Source organism: Gymnogyps californianus, chromosome 1 (genome assembly GCF_018139145.2).
Source record: "Gymnogyps californianus isolate 813 chromosome 1, ASM1813914v2, whole genome shotgun sequence".
Taxonomy (NCBI): domain Eukaryota; kingdom Metazoa; phylum Chordata; class Aves; order Accipitriformes; family Cathartidae; genus Gymnogyps; species Gymnogyps californianus.
In genome coordinates this window covers 4,397,983-4,423,557 of record NC_059471.1, presented here as the reverse complement: position 1 = coordinate 4,423,557, position 25,575 = coordinate 4,397,983, and the positions used below count along the sequence as shown (strand labels likewise).

Sequence of the window (25,575 nt, the reverse complement as noted above, 5' to 3'; positions counted from 1 at the left end):
CGAAGCAATGCTTGTATGGAGAACAGGCTGAAAATACATTGCAGATACAAATCTTTAATGAGAATTGTGGTTATTTCATTGGGTTGTGCTGGCACTTCAGAGCCCTTTGGGACTGGCACAGATGTTTTGTGAACAGAAAACAAAAAGACAGTCTCTGCTCCCAGAGAGTTTACAGTCTAAGGTAATGTTTGGAAGAGCTCACTAACGGGATTGGTGGATTTGCAGTCTTTAAAATGAGACAGAGCATCCTTCTAAAAACAGTATTCCAACTCCACCCACAAGATACAAGCTAGATGCAGTAATCCCAAAGTAAAACGCACTGTCTAGTGATATACAGCGTGCAGATTATCTGATCAAAGTGGACTTGGTCCCCTAAAAAATAATGTTAGCTGAATAAATTGGAGCTGCTTTATCCTCAATGGCAGAAAAGGAAGGTTTTCTGCTGAGCTCACTACATTCTCCTTCATGTCTGTCCCTCTCTGAAGGGAATGAGACAGGGCTCACAAGATGACCTCCAGAGGTCCCATCCAGTCCTACTTATTCTATGATTACATGAGTCTTAGTGAAAGATGCAAACCATTGATCACATTATTGACCAGATTTGGCAATGTCTTGCCAATGGCTCCGTTTTCACAAAGGCAGTGATTTGATTCACCCCATGGTAACTCTGAGATTGCAAAAGGTATTTATTTCATGGCTTTATACAAAGGAGATGTGACAAAAGAGTTTTATTTTTGGCAGAACTGCCAAAAGGACACGTGTGTCTATATAGGATGCATAAAATTTCTCAAAGATCTAAAAACTCTTATTACATGGAAGTAATAAGGAACACGAGTAAAATCTGGCTCAGTGACAGATCTGCAAATTAATTCGTTAATTGAAAGGCATCCATGATTGAAGCTGTTTCTGAAGGGATCCCTTGGAACTGGTTGTATCCAACCCTGTTCAGCATTTTCATCATTGTCTTAGAACGTAGTTTAAATCTCTCCTGGTAAAAATCTTCGGGTCACCTAAAGCTTGATATGGTGGTAAATAGCATACCCAGATCATTTTGATACAGAGTGATCTGACTCGCATCGCTACAAGGTCACAATCAAACAAAATGTGTCTTAATGCAGCAAAATGCAAGATAATACCCCTGGGAACAAAGCAAGCGTGTTATACTTACGGCTTGGGAGACTCTTGAAAAGCAATGACTCAGGACAGGATTTAGAGGTCACTGGAGATAATTGTCTCAACATGAGTTCTCAGTGCAAGGCTGTTGCTAAAAGGCTACTGTGAACCTTAGAAGTATAAAACCCAAAAGCTGGGAAGTGGTCTCTCTTCCGTACCCGATATTGCTGCCACAGTTCTGTGTCCGGTGTTGGTACCCACACATAACAAAAGATGTGAAATTACTGGAAAGAGATCAAAGGATGCCACACACACAAAAAAAATCTGGCGGCTGGAAAATAAACCTTATGATGGGAAGTTTAATCTTCCTCAGCTGTTCAGAGAAAAGTTTTGAAATGGATTGTTGCTCTGTGTGGAGGGACTTGCACTTGGAAAAGACATCTGAGCATGCAGGGCAGAAGGAAATATTGGTAACCTTGCAGACAAAGGCAAAACAAGTTCCAGTGGCGGGATAGTAGAATTAGACAAATTCAACCTTGAAATAAGATGCAGTTTCCTGGCAGTAATTAAGCATTTGAATAGCTTACCGGAGGAAGTGGTGGACTCACTGTAATCAGCTGTCTTTGATATATGAGATATCTTTCTAAAAGACAGGCTTTAATCCAGTTCTGGGGGGAAAAAGAGGAACAGCTTGTGTATATAAGGGGTCAGACAAGCTGATCATAGTAGCCTCTTTGACCTTAAAGCACATGAATTACTGTAATCCCTCTATGCAGGACTTTCAACCTTGCATGGAGATAATTCAGTAACACATTTGTTCTCTGGTCTGAAGTGCCAGAGTTATATTCCTTTTCATTACTATTATTATTATTATTATTATTATATTTTATTATTATTGTTGTTAGTATTAAATTTTATTTTACTTTAGTTATTAAATCGTTCTTATCTCAAAACCACCACCCCCCAAAAAAAACCCCAAGGAAAGACAAGTGATGCACAATGCAGTTGCTCACCACCCGCTGACCGATGCCCCAGCAGCGATCCGCCCCTCCCGGCCAACTCCCCCCAGTTTATATACTGGGCATGACGTTCCATGGTATGGAATACCCCTTTGGCTAGTTCAGGTCAGCTGCCCCGGCTCTGCTCCCTCCCAGCTCCTTGCCCACCTGCTTGCTGGCAGAGCAGGGGAAACTGAAAAGTCCTTGGCTTAGGATAAGCGCTACTCAGCAACAACTAAAACATCAGAGTGTTATCAACACTATTCTCACACTAAATCCAAAACACAGCACTGTACCAGCTACTAAGAAGAAAATTAACTCTATCCCCGCCAAAACCAGGACACATGGTCATATTATGGCTATATGTAGAGTAAGGGAGGTCCCACTTTTGAAAACCAAGAGCTGTATAAACATGGCCATAACTAACAACTTACCGTGCTGCATATCTGTGCTCTGGGAGCTACCAGAGTTAGGAATCCACACATGGATCACGGGTCTGTGTGGCTTTGCTGCTGCAAAACTCAGGGTGCAGAAGCCACTGGTCCCATGTTCACCTCCTTCTGTTACCTGTCTCTGAAAATTTTGCAATAAGTTCTAAGGAAGATTTGCCTTTATGCTTTATAAATTTCAAAGGTGGTTTGTATTATGACTTCGTATTGTTCTGTGAGATCATACCTTGCTATATTTTCCTTTGCTGCTGGTGCTGGCTTCCCACATTTTTTTTTTTTTGTCTGTTTGGACCATTAAAGCATAAGTTTCATTTTGCTCTGATTTTATTTTCTGTTAATCCATGCAGCTCCCTGAACGCCTTGCTCTTCATGGGTAGGGAGCTTCTTGCAAGTGTCACTGTATCCTCACTCTTCTGGGATCCGGTGAGAAATCTCAGGGCGTGAGAAGTCATAGCTGTGTACAATTTCATTATATCTCCTTACAATACACTGTACGGCACCACTTGGATCACTTGTGCACCATACAATAAAAAACCACAAGAAAACAATATTCAGATGGAGACATCACTATTTATGATCTGGTTTGTAGCTTAACTCTTGCTGTTCTCCATGGCTTAGACAAAAATATCCTTTACATTTTCTAAGTGAAAGAAATGCTTTGCCCTGAAACTGCTTTTGACATTGGAGGGAGTTGAGTAGCTAAACCCCGTTTCAGCTCTTGAGGACCTGAATGACTTTAAGATGTCAGTGACAAACCTCTCTAGTGTAATTACCCCCAATTTATTCCCTACAGGCCTGAAACACATTAGTTGAAAGGCTTATCTGCAGATGAGGTCTCAGCATTCCAACCTGTACAAAACATTGTCCTGTGCATCTGTTCTTCAAACATTTATCTACTGTTTCCTGCAAAAACAACATTTCCTTGCTATCTTGCAGCTTCAGGTCCCAAAACACATTTCTGATGCCTGGAATAAAGACAGGGTAATGAAGAGGTATGGTACAGCTGGTTTGCTGTCCTCTCAGCAGAGTGTCTGTAGCCTTAGAAAACATTATTAATGTGTGGGAGAAAATGACAACATTTTATCTTGCTTGAAACTAGTCAATATAGTTACAAAGCTGGTTTGTTGTTTCTTTTCCGTCTCTTTTTTTTTTTTTTTTCTATCAGGTAGCTATGGATAAGCATATTACACCTATGCAGGTCTTTATTCTGTGAATGGTCTCTCAAACTCCATCTGAGATTTGACCTTCCAGAATCCTACTGGCCTAATCGTCTGCAGCAAGTCATTTTTTTAATGGGCAAATAAAACGTAATTAGTTCTTTTTCATTATCACTCGTCATCAAGAGAAAAGGCAGATGGGTAGGTTTTGTGCCTGAGCTGATAAATTTTTGTGGCAATTTTGCAAGGAGTTATAAAGATGTAGAGATATCAGAACAGACAGAGGTAAGGATAATGGATGGGATTTTCAAAAGCACTTTTGCTAATCTAACACTGCTCCCGTTATCATTAATGGCAGGTGCAAAGCACTTGTGAAAACGACTCAGCGTGTGTGTGTACATGTCTACATGGAGCAGATATTCATTGTACTTTGACCCACATGTAGACTGGAAGCTCTGGGAACACTGAGCAGGCTTTTTGTTCAGTTTTCTGTGTATGGGTAGCCATATGAAATGATGTTACCAGTGATGTTTTATGGCACTAAAATCTTCCAAGAATGGAACAGCTATAACTCAACAGAATCCGAGTCCATGATGTGTAAGCCATCGTACGTACTAGAGCAATAATAACAGATCAGCTTCTCATCCTATTTATATTACAGTAAATTCAAAGTAATGCCAATAACATTAGTGAAAGCACTTCTAATTCATACTGGTACAACTGGGATGAAACTGAAGCTCACAATCTGTAATAATGACAAACTGTCTTGTTTTAATTTACCGTTTCTTTGAAATAAAAAATACATTATCCTGACAACTCCAAATCTCATCCCACTTCAGGAGAGACCTACCCCTTAGGACAGTGTTGCTCTCCAAGCACATTCATTTCTTGCTTTTATGCTGAAATCATTAGTAGGATGCTAGCTGTAAAGGTGGTTTCTCTGATATATAGAGCTCCCAGCAACTACACGGAGACCAACCACTCATTTCACATAGGTCTTTGAACAGCCATCACATGGTAACAATTTTCATTCACTGTCAAACTGTCTTGCTTGAACTGATGAGTTGGAAGTGAAGGGCTCCATATTCCATTACCGCAGAACAAAAACATCCAGTTCCCTTATCTGATTTACAGATCCATCTCTACTACATGCTAACAACTTTTATTTCTAAATGTGATGCTTCATCAAACCTCTTCTGAGCTTTTTTTGTATTTCCTTTCCTGTCAGTGCTTTTTACTAAGCTGTTTGCAATGAACAGTGGCATCTCAAAATGAACTGGGGAATGCTGCTATGGCAGTGGGAGGGGAAGTAGTACGTTTGTCTGTGCGTTTGATGACTTGACACATATGCAAACCCTCATTTTACTAGAGTACTGTCCTGGTTTCATCTGGGATAGAGTTAATTTTCTTCTTAGTAGCTGGTACAGTGCTGTGTTTTGGATTTAGTGTGAGAATAGTGTTGATAACACACTGATGGTTTAGTTGTTGCTCAGTAGCGCTTATCCTAAGTTAAGGACTTTTCAGTCTCCCCTGCTCTGCCAGCAAGCAGGTGGGCAAGGAGCTGGGAGGGAGCAGAGCCGGGGCAGCTGACCTGAACTAGCCAAAGAGGTATTCCATACCATGGAACATCATGCCCAGTATATAAACTGGGGGGAGTTGGCCGGGAGGGGCGGATCGCTGCTGGGGCATCGATCAGCGGGTGGTGAGCAATTGCATTGTGCATCACTTGTCTTTTCTTGGGTTTTATTTATCTCTTTTTTGTTCTATTCCTTTTCATTACAATTATTATTATTATTATTATATTTTTACTATTATTATTGTTAGTATTATGTTTTATTTTACTTTAGTTATTAAACTGCTCTTATCTCAACCCCCAAGTTTTACCTTCTTTCCCGATCCTCCTCCCCATCCCACTGGGAGGGGGGAGGGGGGAGCGGATGCATGGTGCTGAGTTGCTGGCTGGGGTTAAACCATGACAAGTACGCTTGGCAAGCTTTTCTCATGTGTGTCCACTGCTATTATTGTTGTTATTATTAATTTAGTGGTGCTGAAAGGACAAGATTTATATCCTGAGAGTTTGAGGTCATCTGTTACTCTGTGTCTGCATGGAATAAATGTGACAAAGGCCGAAAGAGATCGAACCTTCCCAGCAAAATCTCCCTTACTTTCTCATCTATCTAGCCAGAATCTTTAGTGGGTTGTATGTATAGATCTCTCTGTAGCCATGGTAGATACCATGGCTTTATTCACTATTTAATCCTGCTGAAAGCGACCCTGATAGCTATGGTATGATGCAATGTGCCTGTGATTTGCACAGGGAAGAGGACCAGTGTACAAAAGTCATTTGTATATTGACAGGAAAAAAAACACCTTTTGGAGTTATCTGAGTGACTGAGATGTGAAATGGCATATCCCAGAATTAACCTCAAAGATGCTTTTTTTTTAGGGTCGAATCTCATGTGTATGTGTGTGTTCTAATATATTACATATTAATGCATATTAGTGTTACATATTAATGTGTATTTGAGGTTCTTTATTGGGGCTTTAAGTGAGCATGCCTTACTCTATGTAGGCGTAAATTCACATTTCTTTGTTGTGTGCATTGGAAAGAGTTCTTGCACCCTGAAGTCTACAACACTCTGTGTTACCATGGCTCTAACATCTTCCTCACCCTTCTGCAGATGGCCTGGTGGATTGCATGGACCCGGACTGCTGCTTGCAGCCGCTGTGCCACGTCAATGCGCTGTGCCTGGGCTCCCCGGACCCCCTGGATATCATCCAGGAGACGCAAGCCCCCATCTCCCAGCAGAGCTTGCATTCGTTCTACGATCGGATCAAGTTCCTGATCGGCAAGGACAGCACTCACGTCATCCCAGGAGACAATCCTTTTGAAGGAGGGTAAGTGAATTTTGGTTTTGATTCAGTAAGAGGTAAAGCGTAAGCCACTTGGCCATTTTAAGACGTGGAACAGCAGCAAGATGTGGAACATGGAAATTGTCTATGGGAAGTAGATATCTGAAGAATTTTGTGGCTGATGTAATTCTGCTGACTGTCTCCTCATCTGCAATGTCCTGCCAGCCAGTAAGACAAGACGCTTCTCTCCCAACACATATGGGCAGTTGCATCTTTCCTGCCTTCTCTTATTTCAAGGAGTGAAAGCCATCCATTCAGCAGGGCTCTTCTAGTTCAAGTGACTGACATTTTCCAGAAGTATCTAGTAAACACCAATGGCAGAACTTCTTCCATTGACAGAGCCAAAAGAGAGGGAAACTAGAATGGTATTTACAATCTATAGTGTAACTATTAGAGACCTCGAAAGAACTCAACATGACCCGGCAATGTGCATTTGCAGCCCAGAAAGCTACCCGTATCCTGGGCTGCATCAAAAGAAGCGTGGCCAGCAGGTCGAGGGACGGAATTCTGCCCCTCTACTGTGCTCTCATGAGACCCCACCTGGAGTACTGTGTTCAGCTCTGGGGCACCCAGGGTAAGAAAGACATGGACCTGCTGGAGCAGGTTCAGAAGACAGCCACGAAGATGATCGGGGGATGGAGCACCTCCCCTATGAGGACAGGCTGAGAGAGTTGGGGTTGTTCAGCCTGGAGAAGAGAAGGCTCCAGGGAGACCTTATAGCAGCCTTCCAGTACCTAAAGGGGGCCTACAGGAAAGATGGGGAGGGACTTTTCACAAGGGCATGTAGTGATAGGACAAGGGGTAATGGTTTTAAACTGAAAGAGGGTAGATTTCAATTAGATGTAAGGAAGAAGTTCTTCACTGTGAGGGTGGTGAGGCACTGGCACAGGTTGCCCAGAGAGGTTGTGGATGCCCCATCCCTGGAAGTGTTCAAGGCCAGGCTGGATGGGGCTTTGAGCAACCTGATCGAGTGGAAGGTGCCCCTGCCCATGGCAGGGGGGTTGGAACTAGATGATCTTTAAGGTCCCTTCCAACCCAAACCATTCTATGATTCTATGGTTCTATAACTGAAGAAAATCTTACAGTCTAAGGAGGGCTATTAGAGTGATTTCCAATATAAACAATCAGCTTGAATATAGATTGGTTTTAATACTAAGACATTCTTTATCACTGCAATCATCATCAAGAAACAGGAACTGGCAAAGAAATATTACACGGTTCACTTCTGTGACTGCATCTCAGCCATTGTTTAAGTACACGCCTCGCTGTCAGGGGAGATCATCCCTTTAAAATCATGTGCTTATAGCAGGACATCATAATACATACCCTGGGGTGTCAGATTCTTAGATCATTCAGTGTCTGCCCTGAATGTTGCCTTTCAGAAGTGGTGACCCTGAGCCAGGAGGTGGTTCTCAACGCTTAGGTTTGGACTCCATTGAATTCTCCCCAGTCATTAACTGCTTACTTTCAGCTTTCCCACACACAGCAATGAATAGGTTGGCACTGAAAATATACAACCCTCGTGTTTGTGCGGGTATTTATTTCAGCATTTGCATCTCAGCAGGCCTCTCGGGCCCTTCTGGGTCTGACCTAATGCTCTTCCATGAAGTTTGCCAGCATCCCTTGGGTACCACCTCCCATGTATCGCCATCTCCGGTGGTCTGCAGGCTGACCTCGAACATGAACCAGTTAGAAGCACATCAGTGTCAGGGAGCTGGCCTGATGTGATAGTTTCCCTGATTTGTCTTGCTGCCAAGCCTTTCAGAGTCCAAGAAGGCTGATAACAGTGATTCAGATTAAGGCCAAACACTCATTATGTCGCAAACTGTTGCACTTCATCAGCATTCTGAAGATTGCAGGTTCTGGATACTGAACAGTCCAGACTCTGGACTAAATGTTAGCACAGTGAATTCTCTGCTGTCAGTTGTTGTGATTTGTTGCTGTAAAATCAGGCTTCAGAATATAAAAGAGATTATACTCACAATTTCATTTTTCTGATATATTTAGGGTTGCAATTCCTCAGCTGAGTTCGCAGTTAGAAGCCTTTCCACAGAGGACTGCGGTATCAGGTCCATGTGTATCCATTCTGATAGGTAGAGAGTTTTGGTAGACACATGTCCCCATTTAATCAACTTTTCCATACAACTGAAGAACTATAGGAGTCTTCATACATATGCAATAAAAAAAAATTGCAACTTCTCTCCAAAGGCTGCTTGCATTCAGCAGCACACAGAGGTGGGGGAAAATACTTGGAATTTCTCATTGATACAGTGAATTTGCTTCAGGGAGTGCTAGTGGAGGACCAGCAGAAAGACTGTGTCATTTAGGGTCACATAAACTCCTACAGGAGTTGCATGTGTTTCACAGATCTGATGATAGATCTCTATGTAGGAAGGAATTGCTAACCGTCTGTAGACGTCCTGCTAAAGAAAGATTCAGGATTCAAAAGGAGCACCTGCTAGCAGAAATGTTTATCTGGCATATAGATTGCTAGAGTGAGGGAATGCAAAGATTCAAATCAATAGGAAGGGTTTTAATGATTGCTTTTCATTAACTGCAGTGGAACTAATAAATGGAGCTTCTTGTTCCATTTAAGTTAACACGAAGAATTATACAGAGGTAGTGATGATTTATGAGGTTGCCATTCTTAAAACATCAGCATATGGTGTGTATTACTAAATATGGTCTACAGATATGTCACCTTAAGCTGTGATCGCATTGCATCTCTCAAGTTAAATATCTTGACTCGTCACAAGAGCGGTTGCAAATAACAGAGAAGGACCTCAACAGAAGGTATATTTTGCCCTAAGACAGCACCACAGCACACAGTCCAGGCTTATCGGTCTATCGGGTTGCTAAAAATGCCATTACTCTTTTGGGATCTTAAAAGGCATCGTGTGTTCCTGCTAGTTCTTAAAGATCCTATAGATCTGGATAAATTCAACCACTGCAAGTGTTTTCTGCTTACTTGGCTTCTCTTTGTAGTTTCAATTGTCTGTTTTCACCACCTAGAAAGCTGAACCTTTAAACAACTGTCTCTTGTCACCCTGGAAATGGCAGTGCTTCAGCAGCGGTCAGACAGTGACTGCTCCGTGGAGGAGCATGGGCTGGGACCGTCTGGGACCCAATTAGTCTGGGCAAATGAGACTCACTGTATTTGCACGTGTGGATATGCCCTTTCTTCGGTAGCGTTCTTGCTGTTGAATCTCCTCCAGTTGCTTTTACAACAGACAGGTGATAATAGCCCTCTTATCCATGGAACTGCTCAGTGTCTCCATGAAGATCACAGCAGCAGCTGGGGGCAAGATGAACCATTTTCATCTCTCCTTCCAGCTGCTGGCTTAATAGCTTGTCCAACAGGAGGGAGAGCAGGAAATCTTTTTGTTTGGATGGAGGGCTCCAGCGTCCTGCCTTAGGACAACCCTCTCCCTTCCATTGCTGCTGCTGCAATTTATGAAGCCATCTCCTTCTTGGCGTAGATCAGGACTGTAGATTGCTGGGCGTGCAACGTCCTACATCTTTCCGTCCCAGCACCATCATCCTCATGGGGTAGGATTAGAGTTGGATCCATGCCACTTGCTGTGAGCAGTCCCCCATGAGCAGGCAACACAGAGGTGACGTGGACCTCTGTGTCCTGCGTGTCTGCTGTCCTGCAGAGACACTTGTGGCACAGGCACACTCATCATTCAGGTCAGGAACCCCAGCCTACTCCTCAGGGCTTTACCAGGTCATGACTGGCTGATTATCACCCCTGGGGGAACCACAGCACATTCGCATTCCTGTATGGCCTGTGCAGAAGTGGCAGCAGTGTGAAGGAGATGACTGAATATCTATGCAATCTATTTCCCGGGTTTCAGAAACGCAGCTTAGGTACCCTTTAGAGAGAACAGCAGTGCATATCACCTAATGGATACAAATAAATGAATGTCTCATGACAGCTAGCCTTTGAGTGAATTTATTATTGAATTACACTCCAGCTTTTTAAGAACAAGCTGAGCTGACAAGCTCTCTCACCACTGCAGAAGAAAAAGAAAGACAATGATAAATTACCCTGATGGATAAAGGTAAAGACCTTGTCTCCTCCAAAATACCAGCAATTATATATTATTCATGTTTGGGAAGAAAAAATAATCATTGCCCATATTGAAATGAGTGTTTATGATGATAAAGCAAGTAGCTAAATTAAATTCTGAATGCACAGAATGTCTTTTCACATCATTTTGATGAACAGATAACAAGTACTCTTCTGCTACTTGATCGTTCTTGTATTGATTTTGAAACCACTTACTCTTGCTGTTTGCTTTGTATTTTTAAGCCATTCTTAGTTGTCCATCACCATAAGGAGCAGCACAAGATGCAGTGGTGTCAAGTTGTTGACTTTCAAGTAGGACACCTGATATATTTGTTCTCTCTTGAGGGACAGTGTCAGAAAATTGCAAGAACAGGCTAAAGTCCTGATCCACCGAGTCTTTTATGTTAAGTGTCGGCATAGGATTAAAGTACCTCAGAAAACCATGTGTGGAATTGGCATCTTTTGTAAAGAATATTTGAAAAGAAACCAGGTGAGTTTTAAGTAGGTGTGTTTTGTACCCCTTCTTTTTTGGCACAGGTTGTATATATCTACTTGCTGCCAGCAGTATTAACCCATCCCAATTAAAAGAGCAGCTACAAATAACCAGCTGAGTTGTAAAGACACATCAGAGAGCAGGATCTGGTATCAGCTGCAAGAGTAGTCCCTTATTGCCCTCAGGTCAGTAGTTTTAAGTACAAAAAGTAGTAAGTTTTCACGGTTTAAAATTCTGATCGGAATTAAATTTGCACATTTCTTTTTCCACTACTGAGTGACAAGGTATCTGCAAACATGTCACTCCACCTCCCTGTGTCCCCTCTGTGTGCCAGGCTGTACAACGTACCTTACTGATCCAGCTGGGGAGGGTTACACAAGCACTGTGAGATGCTAAGATAGACAGGTATGCTATAAATGCATGTGTGCACTATTTTACTATAAATAAATAAATGGATGGGTTTTATTGTCACAGTTAAACTGCATCGAACACAAGCCCTGTCAAAACTGAAATGGTGAGTATTGATCGTGGCCAAAGAACAAGTAAGAGAGTAGGAGAGGACCAAAATGGCTTTCAAAACATTTCGGTAGTCCTTCTGGCTCAGTTCTGAGTGATTTTGAAGAAGAAATTTTAAACCAAGCTAACACAGTACCTCTTCAAAGCCTCTCCTTCCCAGCGATGATATGTTAGTATCCTTGAAGGAAGATGTTCAAAGCACCTTCTCTTTTCCTTTCACCCATTTCTTCCCACGTCTGGAGGGCTGTGGCTTCACCCCAGCAGATCTTCCTGAGGTCCCTTCACAGGGAAACCAAGAAGTGCTCTGTCTTTTCTGTACTTTTCCCTCAAGAAAAGTGTGATTTTGATACAGCAAAGTAAGAAATGCTTCTTTTCTAGCCGAAGACAAAGAAGTTAGAAGTCAAAAAACCCAAACTCATCAGGTGTGGCTTTCTGCTGATGATTTCTCCCGAGTTGGCTGGTCCAGCCCATGGCTCTGGCCTGGCTCCAGCAGGATGCGGCTCCGTTGGGCTGGCAGCGAAACGCCACGGGTGGGATGCACCCACTGAACTACAGGCACCCCGGAGGCGACGCAGGAGCTAGCGGAGCACAGCAGCTCCGTGGGTTAGGACAGCTTTGAAAGATAACGCTGCATCTGTTTAAGACTCTGTCGTAGATACTAGACACCATCCAGCGTTCCTGAGAGTGAGCACGCGTGGCACAGCATGGTACCTACATTGATGGGAACGGCGTCATATTTTTCCGTATTTTAAACCAAGCTAACGCAGCACCTCTTCAAGCACTCTCCTTCCCAGCATTGCTGTCTTCCAAAGGCACCATTCTGCTTTTGTTGCTTTCTGCTTAAATGAACTACTTATTAGCTACAAATTGTAGCTTTTCGAAATATAGGAGAATAACGAGTAATTTTCAAAGACGTAGTGTTTTTTATTTCGGTAATTATTCCTTTTAAGCACAGGAAAGCATACTTTTAAAATTTACCTTTTCAGTGTACAGAACATTTTTTTTTTTTCAATGTTTGCCTTTTTCTTTTGATTTTAAATTATATAGTATGGCATCATTTCAGCTTAAAGTGATTTTGAGTTGAGCATAGCATTATTTCCATATAATAAAATAATGCAATATATGCAGCTACTTACTTCCACTTTGTGGAATTTGTACCCACAGGACTCTATGAAAGCAAAGTTCCTATCCATTTTTATGTTTTTTTCTGTAACATAGATAGTGCAATCATAATGTAATTATATTCCCCTTTCACAAGCGGCAGTAGAAAGAATTCATGTGTACAGTCATTAGAGAAACTGGGGTGCAGTTTCTAACAAATATTAAAAAACATTGGGTATTTATTACCAAGCACAAACCCCTGTACCTGGGATTAAAAGGTCTCAGGTGATACCTGTGTACCTAGTAGCTCTTGGAGTGTGCAGAAAGCAAAACTCAAGCCTTCGAAACTCCCAAGTGGAAAAACAAAACTCCTAATGAGTTAAGTACCTCCCGGATTACACAGATGCTGATGTGTATATTTGGTTTTAGGAGTCTAAACTACGGTGTAGATGCTGATGCGTTCTCTTGGATCTGGCACATAGAGGTTTGATTAATATTTATTCAATATTCAGGGTACGTTCCTCTGAAAAAAAAGCAGCCCACGTGCCCATTGTTTTACATTACTCGTTGATGGACATGTCTGGCGTGATAACTATGAGCTGAGTCAGTAGCTCCATTCAATATAATAACAGCACTAGAAACTGCATATCCTGTTCAATGGAGAGATTTGATTATTTCATTACTGCATAAGGCTTCTTCAAATTAAATACCGGCTCACTGTCGTAATGATTCTCATGTGGGACCCTGGCGTGTTCGTTCTGCAAAAAGCTGGAGCTTTCTGCCCCAAGCTCTTTGCTGCCTCGCATCTCCAGAGGTTTGCTGACCCCAGACCAGACTGGAGAGCTTGAGCTCCCCTCGGCCAGCTCAGTGCAAAATCTCCTTTCCCATTTTAAATTGCAGGGGAAACGGGTGTGAGCTGATCCTCTTGGCTTTGCACTGATGCGGTAAAGTTCTGCCTTGCCAGACCAGCTTCGGGGCAGTTGCCTCTAGCTGTTGGATGCTAACAGCTGAGTCCAAGTACAGTTTTCAGCCATTTCAATATATCAGGAAGAGTCTGTCCTTTGAGTGTGACATTTACTTGCTAAATTGGTTAAAACCTCCTACATAAAAAAAGCAGTTTTAAAATCCCAATCATAAAATCTTATCTATTTTATTGAACCATTTTTTTTTCCTAATTCCTTTGGATCATTACAAAGCTATCAGACAGCTTATATGTAGTTAAAGAACTTTCCCTATGATCATCAAAAAGAGAGCTCCTTTTATAACTAACCTGGAAATAATGTATTTTTCCTTCTGTTCTGCTCAGTTTTGCTTTCATGGTGCCTCAAATTCAATGGAAGGAATTGCTTTTATTTTGGGTCTTCTGCAGAGCTGAATATGTGGCCACAACTTACAAAATAAATACCAGACGTAAAATCCTATAATAATACAGAACTGGTAAGCTCTGAAGACATTTTTTGTGAAGACTTGACATGAATACATTATTCATCTCTGAAAGTTATTGCACCATAAAGTCTTTACCTCTCGTAGAAATAACGGTTATAGGATCACTTCTGAAAAATTATGAAATGAGCGTAATTCAGTATTAGGTGGAAAAATTATCTTGCACCTTACGAGCTACTGAATGCTTGACTTGGATTTTACAGACCTAAAAAAATAGGAGTGTGATTCTGTTTCTTTGAGATCTCGTGCAAAGCAAGAGAGCGTTTCTTTGGTTGTACTAGAGTAAAGAAGAGAATCATCAACTTTTAAAGCATTACTTAGTCCCCCACATTGTGAATAAAAGGATTCTTCACTGAAACTTTGCAGTAAAGCACAGCCCAACTTTATTATGTGTTGCATTTCCTATAAAACTCTGTTCTAAAATGCTTTCGCTTAAATAGTATAGTTGGAGCAAGTTTTATAATTTCAGAGACCAGCACCAGTGTCTTTTGCTGTTTATTTCCTATTTGCTGAGCAGCCTTCTTGTATCGCTTATCCTCCCACCTTCCCATTATAGCTCAACTGAGAAATCTTGGGATGCAAAAATAGTGAGTCAATGAGGCATAGAGACCCAAGATGTTTTGGATGGCAGAAGTGGCATCTCTTTCCAACAGTGGCCAGATTGCTTGGCAGATCAGAGAGGAAGATTGTGCTTTCATAAAGAGAAAAAGGACATATATCGAGGAGGTGAATAAAGATCAAATCTTGGGAGAAGTTTTCAAAGCAATAAGGGCCTGAGTCTTTTTTGATCATGGGTTTTCTAGAAGTGGTAGGTGGTCCTCAAAAGATACTACATTTTGTTACTAAACTGTCATGCAATAAAGATACCTTCTTTTCCTTTTGGAGGACCTACAACTGGCAGTCACTAGTATTGCTAAAAGAGATGATGCCAAAGGAGATTTTTAAGAACTATCAGTTTGTAAGTCTTCATGGAGCAGAATGGAGTCAGATGCGTGCAATGGAGAGCTTGAGAAACTGAACAACAGCTGGTCACAAAGCCAAGCCCTCTCATGGATACTAAAAATATCAGATGAAGAAGGCCCACTGTTTCGACACTGTCAGGTTAGACCAGATCTAAAGAGACAACAAGAATAAAATCTGCATCTAGAGGTGTTATTGTAAATCTTGATTAAGAAGCGCTTTCCTCTTGGACTTCAAATACCAACTTCATTAGCCACATTCGTCGAAGTACCCGAGCACTATGTTTCTTTTTCCCCTGTCCTTCTTCAGACAATTTAAAAGTAGTGGGTTTTCACTGAAGCATTTCATTCAGTTGACTTTACTGTGTGTTTTGTAGAATATCTAAAAGACTGTAGAAGGCTTCTTGCAAAAGGTTAACAGCTAAGGACCATACCCACATAAAGAGTCATCAGCATCTCCTGATCCTTCAGTGATGGGACCTTATAAATAGCTTCACTGAGTAGGTTAAACAAACAGAGCAGATACTGTTTCTCGCTGCAAACAACTTAGAATTGACTTTCTTTTATTGAGCCTGGTCAGAGCTCTTACAAACTTTGCTCTTTGTCACCCACGCTTTTTCTCCTGGGTCTCCCACTCCATCAGCTCCTCAGAAAGCTGAGTGGCAGGATCTGTTGCAAACCGTGTCTGTCAGTGCCACTTTAGCAAGTCCCCGTTTGGGACTTGGTCGAATGTCAGTGCGTTTAGTCCTTTGTCAGACTGACGCTGGCATTCTGGTGCTCCCCTTATTGGCGAGCTTCTCGGCTGAGCCTGGTTAACGATTTGTGTCCCAGCTGCCCAACATGTGCCAAACCCTTTCAGAAAGTCACTGGTGCTGTCTGTGGTGGTGTGGGGGTTTTTCTGGATGACTACTCTTTAATTTTCATTTTTTCATGTAAGAGTGCCTTTCTTGTTTAACAAGGAACCCTTCAGCAGGATCTTTTCCATTCTTTTTCCTAACCTTAATTCCTTAATTCAGATGGCCGCTAAGATCAGTAGGTAGGTTTCCAATTTAAGCTTTTCCTACAGCTAAACTGAAGAAGCCAGACAGGGATTGACTCAGTTCAAGGAAAGACTATTAGGATTTTTTTCTGCGCAGTTAAGAGGCAAGTGAGCAGGGCTTTTTTTTTTACAGCCTTTGAGGGAAATACTGCCACAAGCAAGGAACTTGAAGGTCTGTATGTTCTGCTGTTTCTTCTTCATCTTTTGTCCTTCATCTGTCAGCTCAGGCATTTTCTCTGCGTCCATGTGTTTGATCATGATGCCCTTAGCTTTTACCTGGCATTCTACCAATTTTTCTATCTATGCTAGTACTAGACTGCCCTGAGGTTGTTTAACGTGAGACAGGTGCATTCAACCCCAAATGGACGAGCTACATTTTGCTTCATCCTTTGTTATTATCAAGCAAAAAGGTCACAGCAGCTACAGCCATGAGATTGTGTTTGTAACAAATGACTATTTATAGGCACTTATCAGCAAAGTGTCTGAGCATATCATGGATGAGGTGCCATGAGAATGTAAAAATCCCTATGCAAGGGATTAGCAGATTACTACAATTATCCTTCTAATATCTAATAATCCCTCTGTAAGGAGGAGGTGTGCCTCGATTGTTATTTTGCAGGTGGAGTACAAAAAGACACATACAGACTAGCTGACATGACCAGCGTCACACAGAAAGTCTGTAGCAGAGGAAGAAATAGAACTGAGATCACCTAATTTCATTAATAACACTCTTCTCAATGAGTAGTAACTTTCTAGATTTTCACCCTGTGGTGCTCTGTTGAAGTTTCATCCAGAGCAGAAGGATACATCCCATATATATACACACCAATAAAATATGGAAGTGGTAAGTAAGTTCAAAGAGATGAAGAGATTTATAGTGGCAAATTAAAATATTTATTGTGAATAACTTGGCTGAGGATGGCTAAGCAGTCATGATAACCATCTCCACACATCTGAAACCTTTAAAGGAGAAGGCACAATGAGTTACAGTGGAAATATTTTGAGGAGATGCAGAAATTCATTGGAGTGAGATTTCCCATGGCACCTATCCTCAGTCAAGGAAAGAATATACATTTCTTGCAGCAAAAGGGATTTTAGGATGCATGGAATTTTCCTTTCCCAATGAAAAATGTTTAGCAGAAGCAGTATTTTTGTCTACTTCCCAGTGCCAAGCGCAGTGTCAGCAGAAAACATCTATGAATAAGTATTGGAAGGGCCAATGTCTAAGTTATGAGACATTGGATCAGAGTCAGTATTAAAGACAAATCTTTAATGTGCTCCCATAATGTGAAATGGCTTTTTGGGAATTTACTTTTCTGGCTTCTGTTCTAGAGCTGTTTTTATCTGCTTGAATTTTGTTGACAGCCTGTCAAACTTTCTTTATATCTGCGCAATGGGAACGTAAAGGCATCAGTGCACCCCTGTCTGTTTTGCCACTGTGGCCCAGATCTTAACAGGAAGACTTAATTTAATTTTCTAGGGAATAAAGGATGACTTCACAAAGCAATGGTGCAAAATTGTCTGATACGCCATCTGGCATTCTAGATAGCATTTCAACAATGATTTGGTCTTTCAGGGAAGCTTTTATGAACAAATTAAAAAAAAAAGAAAGGAAAAGTCTAATTAAAGAAGAAGAAGAAAGCAGACTGCTTTTCATTGTAAAACAAGAATGCATACAGACTCATGTAAAAGTAGTGAAGGAAACAAAACAAACAAACAAAAAAGCCAGAAAACGGAGGCAATAGGTGGAATCTGTTAATAATTCAGTGGGAAGATGAGGCTCCAGGTATGAGAAATTCAATTTTGTTCAGCTGCAGAAAACACTCTGAACTGGCAGGCCTAGACTGATGGAATAAATCTCTTCTATTAACATGAGAGATAATTTTATGTAAATATATTGGGAGACCTTCTAGCGGAGCTGAGCGTCTTAGCAGTACCACTTAACTTGTTTGTAATGTAATTGCATTTAGACCAAGGTCTTCTGAAGGAAATGGCTGACTAAATTAGCATTAACCAGGTTCCTGGGGGGCTCGGTGCGTTGTGGGTAGTCGATCTTGCCTCCAGAAAGGACATGTTGACATCAGAGAAGCCAGCTGCTTCCAACACACTGTATTAACTGTTTTTCCCAATTGGGGCAAATTTTGTCACCCAGGGAAGGAGAAGATTTGAGACTCTAATCAGGCAGAGTTTGGGCTTTGGTTTTCCTCCAGTTTCCATCCCTCCTGCTTTTAAGTGAATTCAGATTTGTGCGTGTTGCTCCAGCTTCTTTTTATCACTGCGGTTTGGGAAAGATGTCCCCTTTGTGGGAACATCTTTCCTTATAGCATGTAAATAAAGCTATTGTTATAGTCCTCGGGAGGATGGTGGATGCAGCTGGGCTTGCTGACGAGCTGCTTCTCTGAGACGAGATGCCAGCATCGTCCGAATTAGTCGGCACGTGGATGTGCTAATGGAGTTGGAGTGCAGTGCTGCGAAGCATCGTCTAGAATGGGAACCAAGTCTTCCTGGAAGGTGGGAGTTCAAATGCATTTGTTACAGCTGCCAAGGCGAGAGGAAGCTCTTTGTTTGTCCATCTTGCGCTGGTGCTTGTTATTGTAGAAATAGTTGTCAGTGATATGTAATGGACCAGATGCTTGCTGATATAAAGCACATCGCCCCATTAACATGAGCTGAGGATCTAGGCCAATGTGCTTGCAATATTACTTAGAAGTTTGCAACTGCTTGGACATGTGTTTTGTGTAGGACAGCAGGAGAGACATCTGCAACATGTTGTATTTTCTCCTTTGCTTGCTTTTAACTCTTGGAAGGAAAAAACAACAGGTGGAAGTGTTCTTTTTGGGTTCACAAAAATGTATGATCTTGTCTCTCAAGTATTTTAAAACATTCGTAGTCCCAGTGTTGGCTTGAATATGCTGTCAGTAATTCAGCATACCGAGTCCCTCATGCTCAGGTCTTAGTATTCAAGCAACAGTCTGTAGTGATTCCTTGCCTTTCACAAAATGTGCAGCCATTTGATGAGAAGCTGAGAGGAGACAGTTTCAAACCCTTCCTCAGGTCTCTCTAAAGGACGGACAAGGAGATGGGGCAGGGTGGAGGGGAACATGGCAAAATCTGGGAAGAGAAGGCCTAGCTTCTGCACTTAGCTCAGACCTGTGATCAGACACATTCAGTTTGTGCAAAAAATTGCACTACAGTTGGTGACCTGTTGAATTCAGTGGGGTTATTCCAAGCATTGACATTTTTCCAAGCATATTCCACGGCATCATGATCCTTTGAGTTATGCTTTGCCTGCGTGTTAGAGAGTGATGTGCACAATACTGTACTGGAATATTATTTTAAATTTGTTGTATATGGGAAGCTGAGTTAGAGCCTTCAATGGGAGAAGCAATAGAAGTATTAAGAATATTATGAGCTCCGAGCTGGGTCCAAGTCTTTTCCTACATGACTCCTAACAAGTCAGTGATGATATATGAGAGAAAACTCAGTGACAGAAAAATCATTTCCATTATCTCATTTTCCTGTGGCCTGTTCCAAAATTGTATATGAATCCGGTCACATTTTGGATTGCTGACACATTCTGGTAACGCTTCGAGAATTTTTGTTAATGTTGGAGCTCTCCATTTAGATTAGTAGGAGTTTTGTTTAAGACTCCCTGACAAACGGTCTGTTTTCTGTACTGTGGAGTACACAAATAGTGCAGCCCTTATTAAATAGAAATTATACTTTATCTCCTTGCGTTATACAATATCAGATTTTTAGGTGGACTGTAAGAAAATAACTTGATCTTTCCCTGATGATCTGTGTTTATGAAATCATCTTTACAAAACATTGCAGATACCATCCTTTGCCTCAGTGAACCAGTAAAGCGACGTTCCTCAGTTGAAGCGGGTAGATAGCAAGTGCAGCTGGGATGATTTACTCTAGCTGAGATCTGGTCCTGCACCTGTAGAAACATTGGCTTTCAATCTCTGCTCTCCAGCAGGACAGCAGTTAGGAAAATCACTCACTGGGCCACGTTAGCACACTGACACCACAATTTGCTGTTGCTGCTCAGAAAAATAGTTACCTTCAGCCAAAAATTGGGTTTAGACGCTCTCACAGACATGTGATGCTTTGTCTTTATAGGAAGCTCCTAAGGTAGCAATGTAGTAATGACTTAGAGGTCTGGAAACAGACTTTGGAATAAGAACCTAGAAAATCTGTCTTTGACTTTACTGCAGATTTTCTGACTGACCTTGGACAACTGAAAATCACTCTGTGCTTTATTTCCTCTCTCTGTAAAATACCTATCTTGCAGTATTAATCAATGTTTGTAAAGATCCTTGAAATCCTTAGATAAAAGAGCACATTACAGAGCATAGAGTAATTGGAACAGATGTAGCCTATAAAATAGTTCAGTCTTCCAAACTTGGAAAGAAAAAGACGGGAAGAAAAGGCCCGTCCTGTTAGCCTGCTTGGTTCCCCAGGCAGTTTGTAGGGAAGCTATTTGAACCTAGCAAATTATCTGTCGTGGTTTTCCCAAGTGTGGAAGAAATGAGCTGTCAAGCCTCGGTCAGGGTGCTTTTGTGGCTTTTGTGCCTTAAATATGTCCATGCAGTGCTTGGTAGGTTTCTGTTCTCTTTTATTTTAAAATGTGCTTTGCCTTTAATTAGGGCAATATTGTCAAGACACTGTGAAACAGTTGGTTATAGCAAATTCCAGTGTGATGTTGTGAATCCTACAGAAGTCCATAGTTAATGAAGTATATGCTGCAGCAGTTGCTTTTCAAGAGTTGGATAAAGGTAAACCTCATTTTAGGTATTCAATGTTCTTACACAACTCCTGAGAAAGTCTTCAAGAGCGGCATCCCACCATCAAGACATACGGCATGGCCCCCAGCTTTCCAGGACATAAGGGCCTAGGCTTTCTAATCCATAGGAATTCCCAGCCACAGAAGCAGAGGAAAAACCTGAATTTGTCAAAAGACTTACTATTTTGTATCATTTTTCTCCTTCTTGCAGACACGCATGTGTGATTCGAGGCCAGGTGATGACGGCAGATGGGACCCCTCTAGTTGGAGTGAACATCAGCTTTGTCAACAATCCTCTTTTTGGATACACAATCAGCAGACAAGACGGCAGGTAGGATGTCTTTATAGGATTTACAGTGTTCGAGCAGCAGTTACAGCATTATTACCATCAACACTAAAGAGAAACTCCTTCCAAGAGCACATTTATTGTTGATGCGTTTTGAAGATGTTGGTGCATTATTGTTAGCTGTTAAGGGGCTACATCTGGCTGGCGACCGGTCACCAGCGGTGTTCCTCAGGGTTCAATTCTAGGGCCAGTCCCGTTCAATATATTTATCAATGATCTGGATGCAGGAGTTGAATGCACCTTTAGCAGGTTTGCTGATGATACCAAACTGGGAGGTGCTGTTGACTCTCTTGAGGGACAAGAGGCCTTGCAGAGGGATCTAGATAGATCAGAGCATTGGGCTATGATTAATGGGATGAAATTTAACAAGTCAGAATGCTGGATTCTGCACCTGGGATGGAGTAACGCTGGGCACAAGTATGGATTGGGAGAGGAGTGGCTGGAGAGCAGCCCTGCAGAAAGGGATCTGGGGGTGCTGGTCGACAGCAGGCTCAGTGTGAGTCAGCAGTGTGCCCTGGCAGCCGAGAGGGCAAACCGCATCCCGGGGTGCATCAAACACAGTATAACCAGCTGGTCAAAAGAGGTGATTATCCCGCTGTATTCAGCATTGGTGCGGCCTCACCTGGAGTACGGTGTGCAGTTCTGGGCCCCCCAGTTTAAGAAAGATGTGAAGGTCCTTGAATGCGTCCAGAGGAGGGCAACCGAGTTGGTGAAAGGGCTGGAAGGCATGTCCTATGAGGAGCAGCTGAGGACTTTGGGCTTGTCTAGTTTGGAGAAAAGGAGGCTGAGGGGCGACCTCATTGTTCCCTACAGCTTCCTGAGGAGGGGAAGTGGAGAGGGAGGTGCTGAGCTCTTCTCCCTGGGATCCAGTGATAGGATGGGTGGGAATGGTTCAAAGCTGCGTCAGGGAGGTTTAGACTGGACATTAGGAAACATTTCTTTACCGAGAGGGTGGTCAAACACTGGAACAGGCTTCCTAGAGAGGTGGTCGATGCCCCAAGCCTGTCAGTGTTTAAGAGGCATTCAGACAATGCCCTTAATAACATGCTTTAACTTTTGGTCAGCCCTGAATTGGTCACGCAGTTGGACTAGTTGATCATTGTAAGTCCTTTCCAACTGAAATAGTCTATTCTATTCTATTCTATTTTTGGTTTTATTATTTATTATTATTAACTTTGTGATATCACCTAGAATCTTTAGCCAACAACCGGGCAATGCAGTGCCCATGCATGTAAAGAAACGATGCCTCCTGCTCCCAACAGCTCTATTCTTGCTAATTCATGTTGAAATGATTAGGAAGAAGTCATTAAGATTATGGTTGTGTTAGAGGCAAGCGCTTAAAATCTGAGCAATCACACTCAACCAAAACAAAAGCATTGCAAATTGGGAAAGTCTTTCATCTTATCTTTTGTCTGTCAGTGCTAATTGGCTCCCTTTCTTTTAAGCACAAAAATGAAACATAAGGGGTTCCAGCTGCACATGCTCTATGTATTGACTACTAACCACTAGCACTTGAGAGAGGATTTATAGATTTTAGGGCCTCTCCAATCCACGGCTTTCATTAAAGGTTTGACTTGGCCAGAGAAGCTGATAGAATTAGAATGAAAGAGAGGAACATGTGCTAGCAACATGTGCTTAATGCCGCCTTATTGATGCTCAGGGGAGTTGGCACCTACTGTAACACTGCTGGCTTTCCGAGTGATGCTCCACCTCTCGGATGACGTGACAATAAAATCCGGGTAATAAAGAGGCATCCCAGGAAAACTAGTGGTCTCCTTCGGAAAAGGATGCCTCTGGAGCTGGTGCCTTTGTATTGCCCGTAGCTTAGGCATTACTGCAAAAAGGAGAAAGCCTTGAACATTTCTGCTATGAGTATCTCTGTCAACCTTACTGACATGAAAGTGAGATCCAAACTGCACTTTCAAGATCAGATTGCTGTGTATAGACCAGCACAAAATCTGTGTCTATTAGAACAGATAAATATACCTGCAAAATTCCTGGAGAATAATGCATGCCATAACTTTTTTTCGTCTGTTTCCTTGTCATATATACAATACCCAACTACCATGTGTAATCTTTCATTTAGATTACAAGTACTTTGAGGAAGGGACCATCTCTTTGCTTTGCAATTGTGCTGTACCTAGCATAAAGGGGCTTTATCTTAAACTGCACCTCTAGGCAGTAAACATACCCGTAAGCTAAACAGGGACAGAGCAGGGAGGTGAGTGCTGCTATCCGAGCTCCAGACCTTTGTAATATTTGAGTAACTATTTCTTTCCAATTCTTCGGCAGTGAAAGGCAAATCCCCCCTGCTCTAAACCTACTTCTACCAGCAGTTCAAGCTAAGGATGTTCCTTTCACACCGTGTCCTTCCCAACCTCCAGCTGAGCAGGAGAGCCAGGGCAGGAAGCAATGCAGCTGGAGCATCAGTATGCTCCACCAATCTTCAGTGGACTGCTGGTTCCTCAGGGCCGGCTGCCAGCCTCCAGAAGTTAAATTAGTTTCAAGGAGCTCAGTGCTGCAGTTTGCTAACTCAGCCCCCGACAGATACTCAGCTCCGAATGATAAAAATGATGGAAATCAGCTGTCTCAGAGCAGGGAATCTGTGACCAAGTGGGATTCATCCTGAAGCTGGGATTTCTGTCGGCAGCTGCTGGTGGTCAGTCTAACCCCAGACTGCGTGGTGTCAGCTCTTCTGATTTCACTTTCCTCTCAAATCAATCTGCTTCTACAGAAACCTTGTACACGTCTGGTGCACGACCAACATTCAACAAATTGTCCAGTTGCAGTATTGAGTCTCTGGAATCATAAAAAAACCTTCCAGAACTGGCTGAGGCATACATGCAGATACTTTCTCAAATGAACGGGCACAGCAGTGCCTCTGTGTACTCTGGAGGTAATAAATGGGCAAGTGAAAGCCCTTCTCTTAAAGAACACTAAAATCCAGCGACTTCCTCAGTGGTGAGGTCTTCTAAAAATTACCTTGAAGTATTTAAGAGCATTCAGACTAAAATTGTCAGGGCAGAAAATAATGTCAGACATCCCTTATTTCTAATCCTAGTCTCGCTGCTGATTTAGCGGGTAGCATTAGATGCATCTCTTAACCTTCCTAGGCCAGCCAACCAGCCTGTGAAAGGGAGATAACATTTACTTGCCTTCCTTACTGATTGTTATAGCATGTATTAAATACTACTTGTAAAGCACTTTCAAAATCATGTAAAGAATTATTGCTATTACAGTTTCTATTACGTGTTTTGATGGTTTTCAGTAATTTTCTGAATAGAGCATGACTCTCTTCTCATTAGCTTTTTCACAGTGCAGTTTTCATGTGATTGAGTCACTTCGTTTTAAGAAGCTGATGCTCTTAAGCAAGAAGTAGTTTCTCCTGAACTACAGTAGCAGACTGCATGCGTTCCGAGTCCATAGCAGTGCACAGTCACATGGGGTCACCTGGACCATCGTCGGTGTCATTCTGGTTTGGAGGAAAAATGGGAGCACGCATGCAAGCAGTTACCTTGTTCCTGGGGTTATGAGATAACTGCATAAAACTCACTCGCTTTATTATTTGGCATATTCACCATAGGAATATCTATTCTTGAAAACGTGCATTGGGTTGCCTTAAATTGATTCAGCAAATCAGTTTATTGATAGCAAGGCAATAACTATGGTTTTAAAGTAAGGGAGTTTAAAGATAGAATTGCCTCAGTTTAGCTAGATTGGTTCCTAAGCTGATTTTGTTGCTTCAGGTTTGGTTTTGGGGGGGTTTTTTGGCATGACCAAGTTTCAAAATGAGTATCATAAGTAAAATTTCAGTTTTAGAATTACAGTGAACTGAATATTTGACCCTTGTAAGTGGGTTCACTGTATTCCAGGTCTCTTCAGGTAGGTTTCACTCCTATTACAGTACTCGGATACAGCCTCTAATAGTGAAATCCTGCTCCTATTTAAGTCACATTACTTAGTCTGAGGAAAACTTTGATAACACCAAGGCTTGTATGTGTTTTTAGCCTAATTATTGAGACACAGACTTTTTTCAGATAAGAAGGCATGAAGATAAAATGACAACTCTCAAACCGCTCTGTTGTATGCTTTTCTCTGTAAAGCAAAGTTAATAGATGGATCAAAGTATCAGTACTGGATTATAAACCACATTTTTAAATAAAGTTTTAAATTTGATTAAACTGGTA

The 25,575-nt window shown here is 41.9% G+C and overlaps 1 protein-coding gene across 1 annotated transcript in view; it reads left to right on the top strand.

Annotated features, from left to right (window-relative positions):
- Positions 1–25,575, top strand: part of TENM4 (teneurin transmembrane protein 4) — a 355,419-nt gene that overhangs the window by 252,333 nt on the left and 77,511 nt on the right. Inside the window, exons 15-16 of the mRNA XM_050901618.1 lie at positions 6,399–6,615; positions 21,254–21,373. Of these exons, the coding sequence (XP_050757575.1) occupies positions 6,399–6,615; positions 21,254–21,373 (337 nt within the window). The remainder of the gene's footprint in view (positions 1–6,398; positions 6,616–21,253; positions 21,374–25,575) is intronic.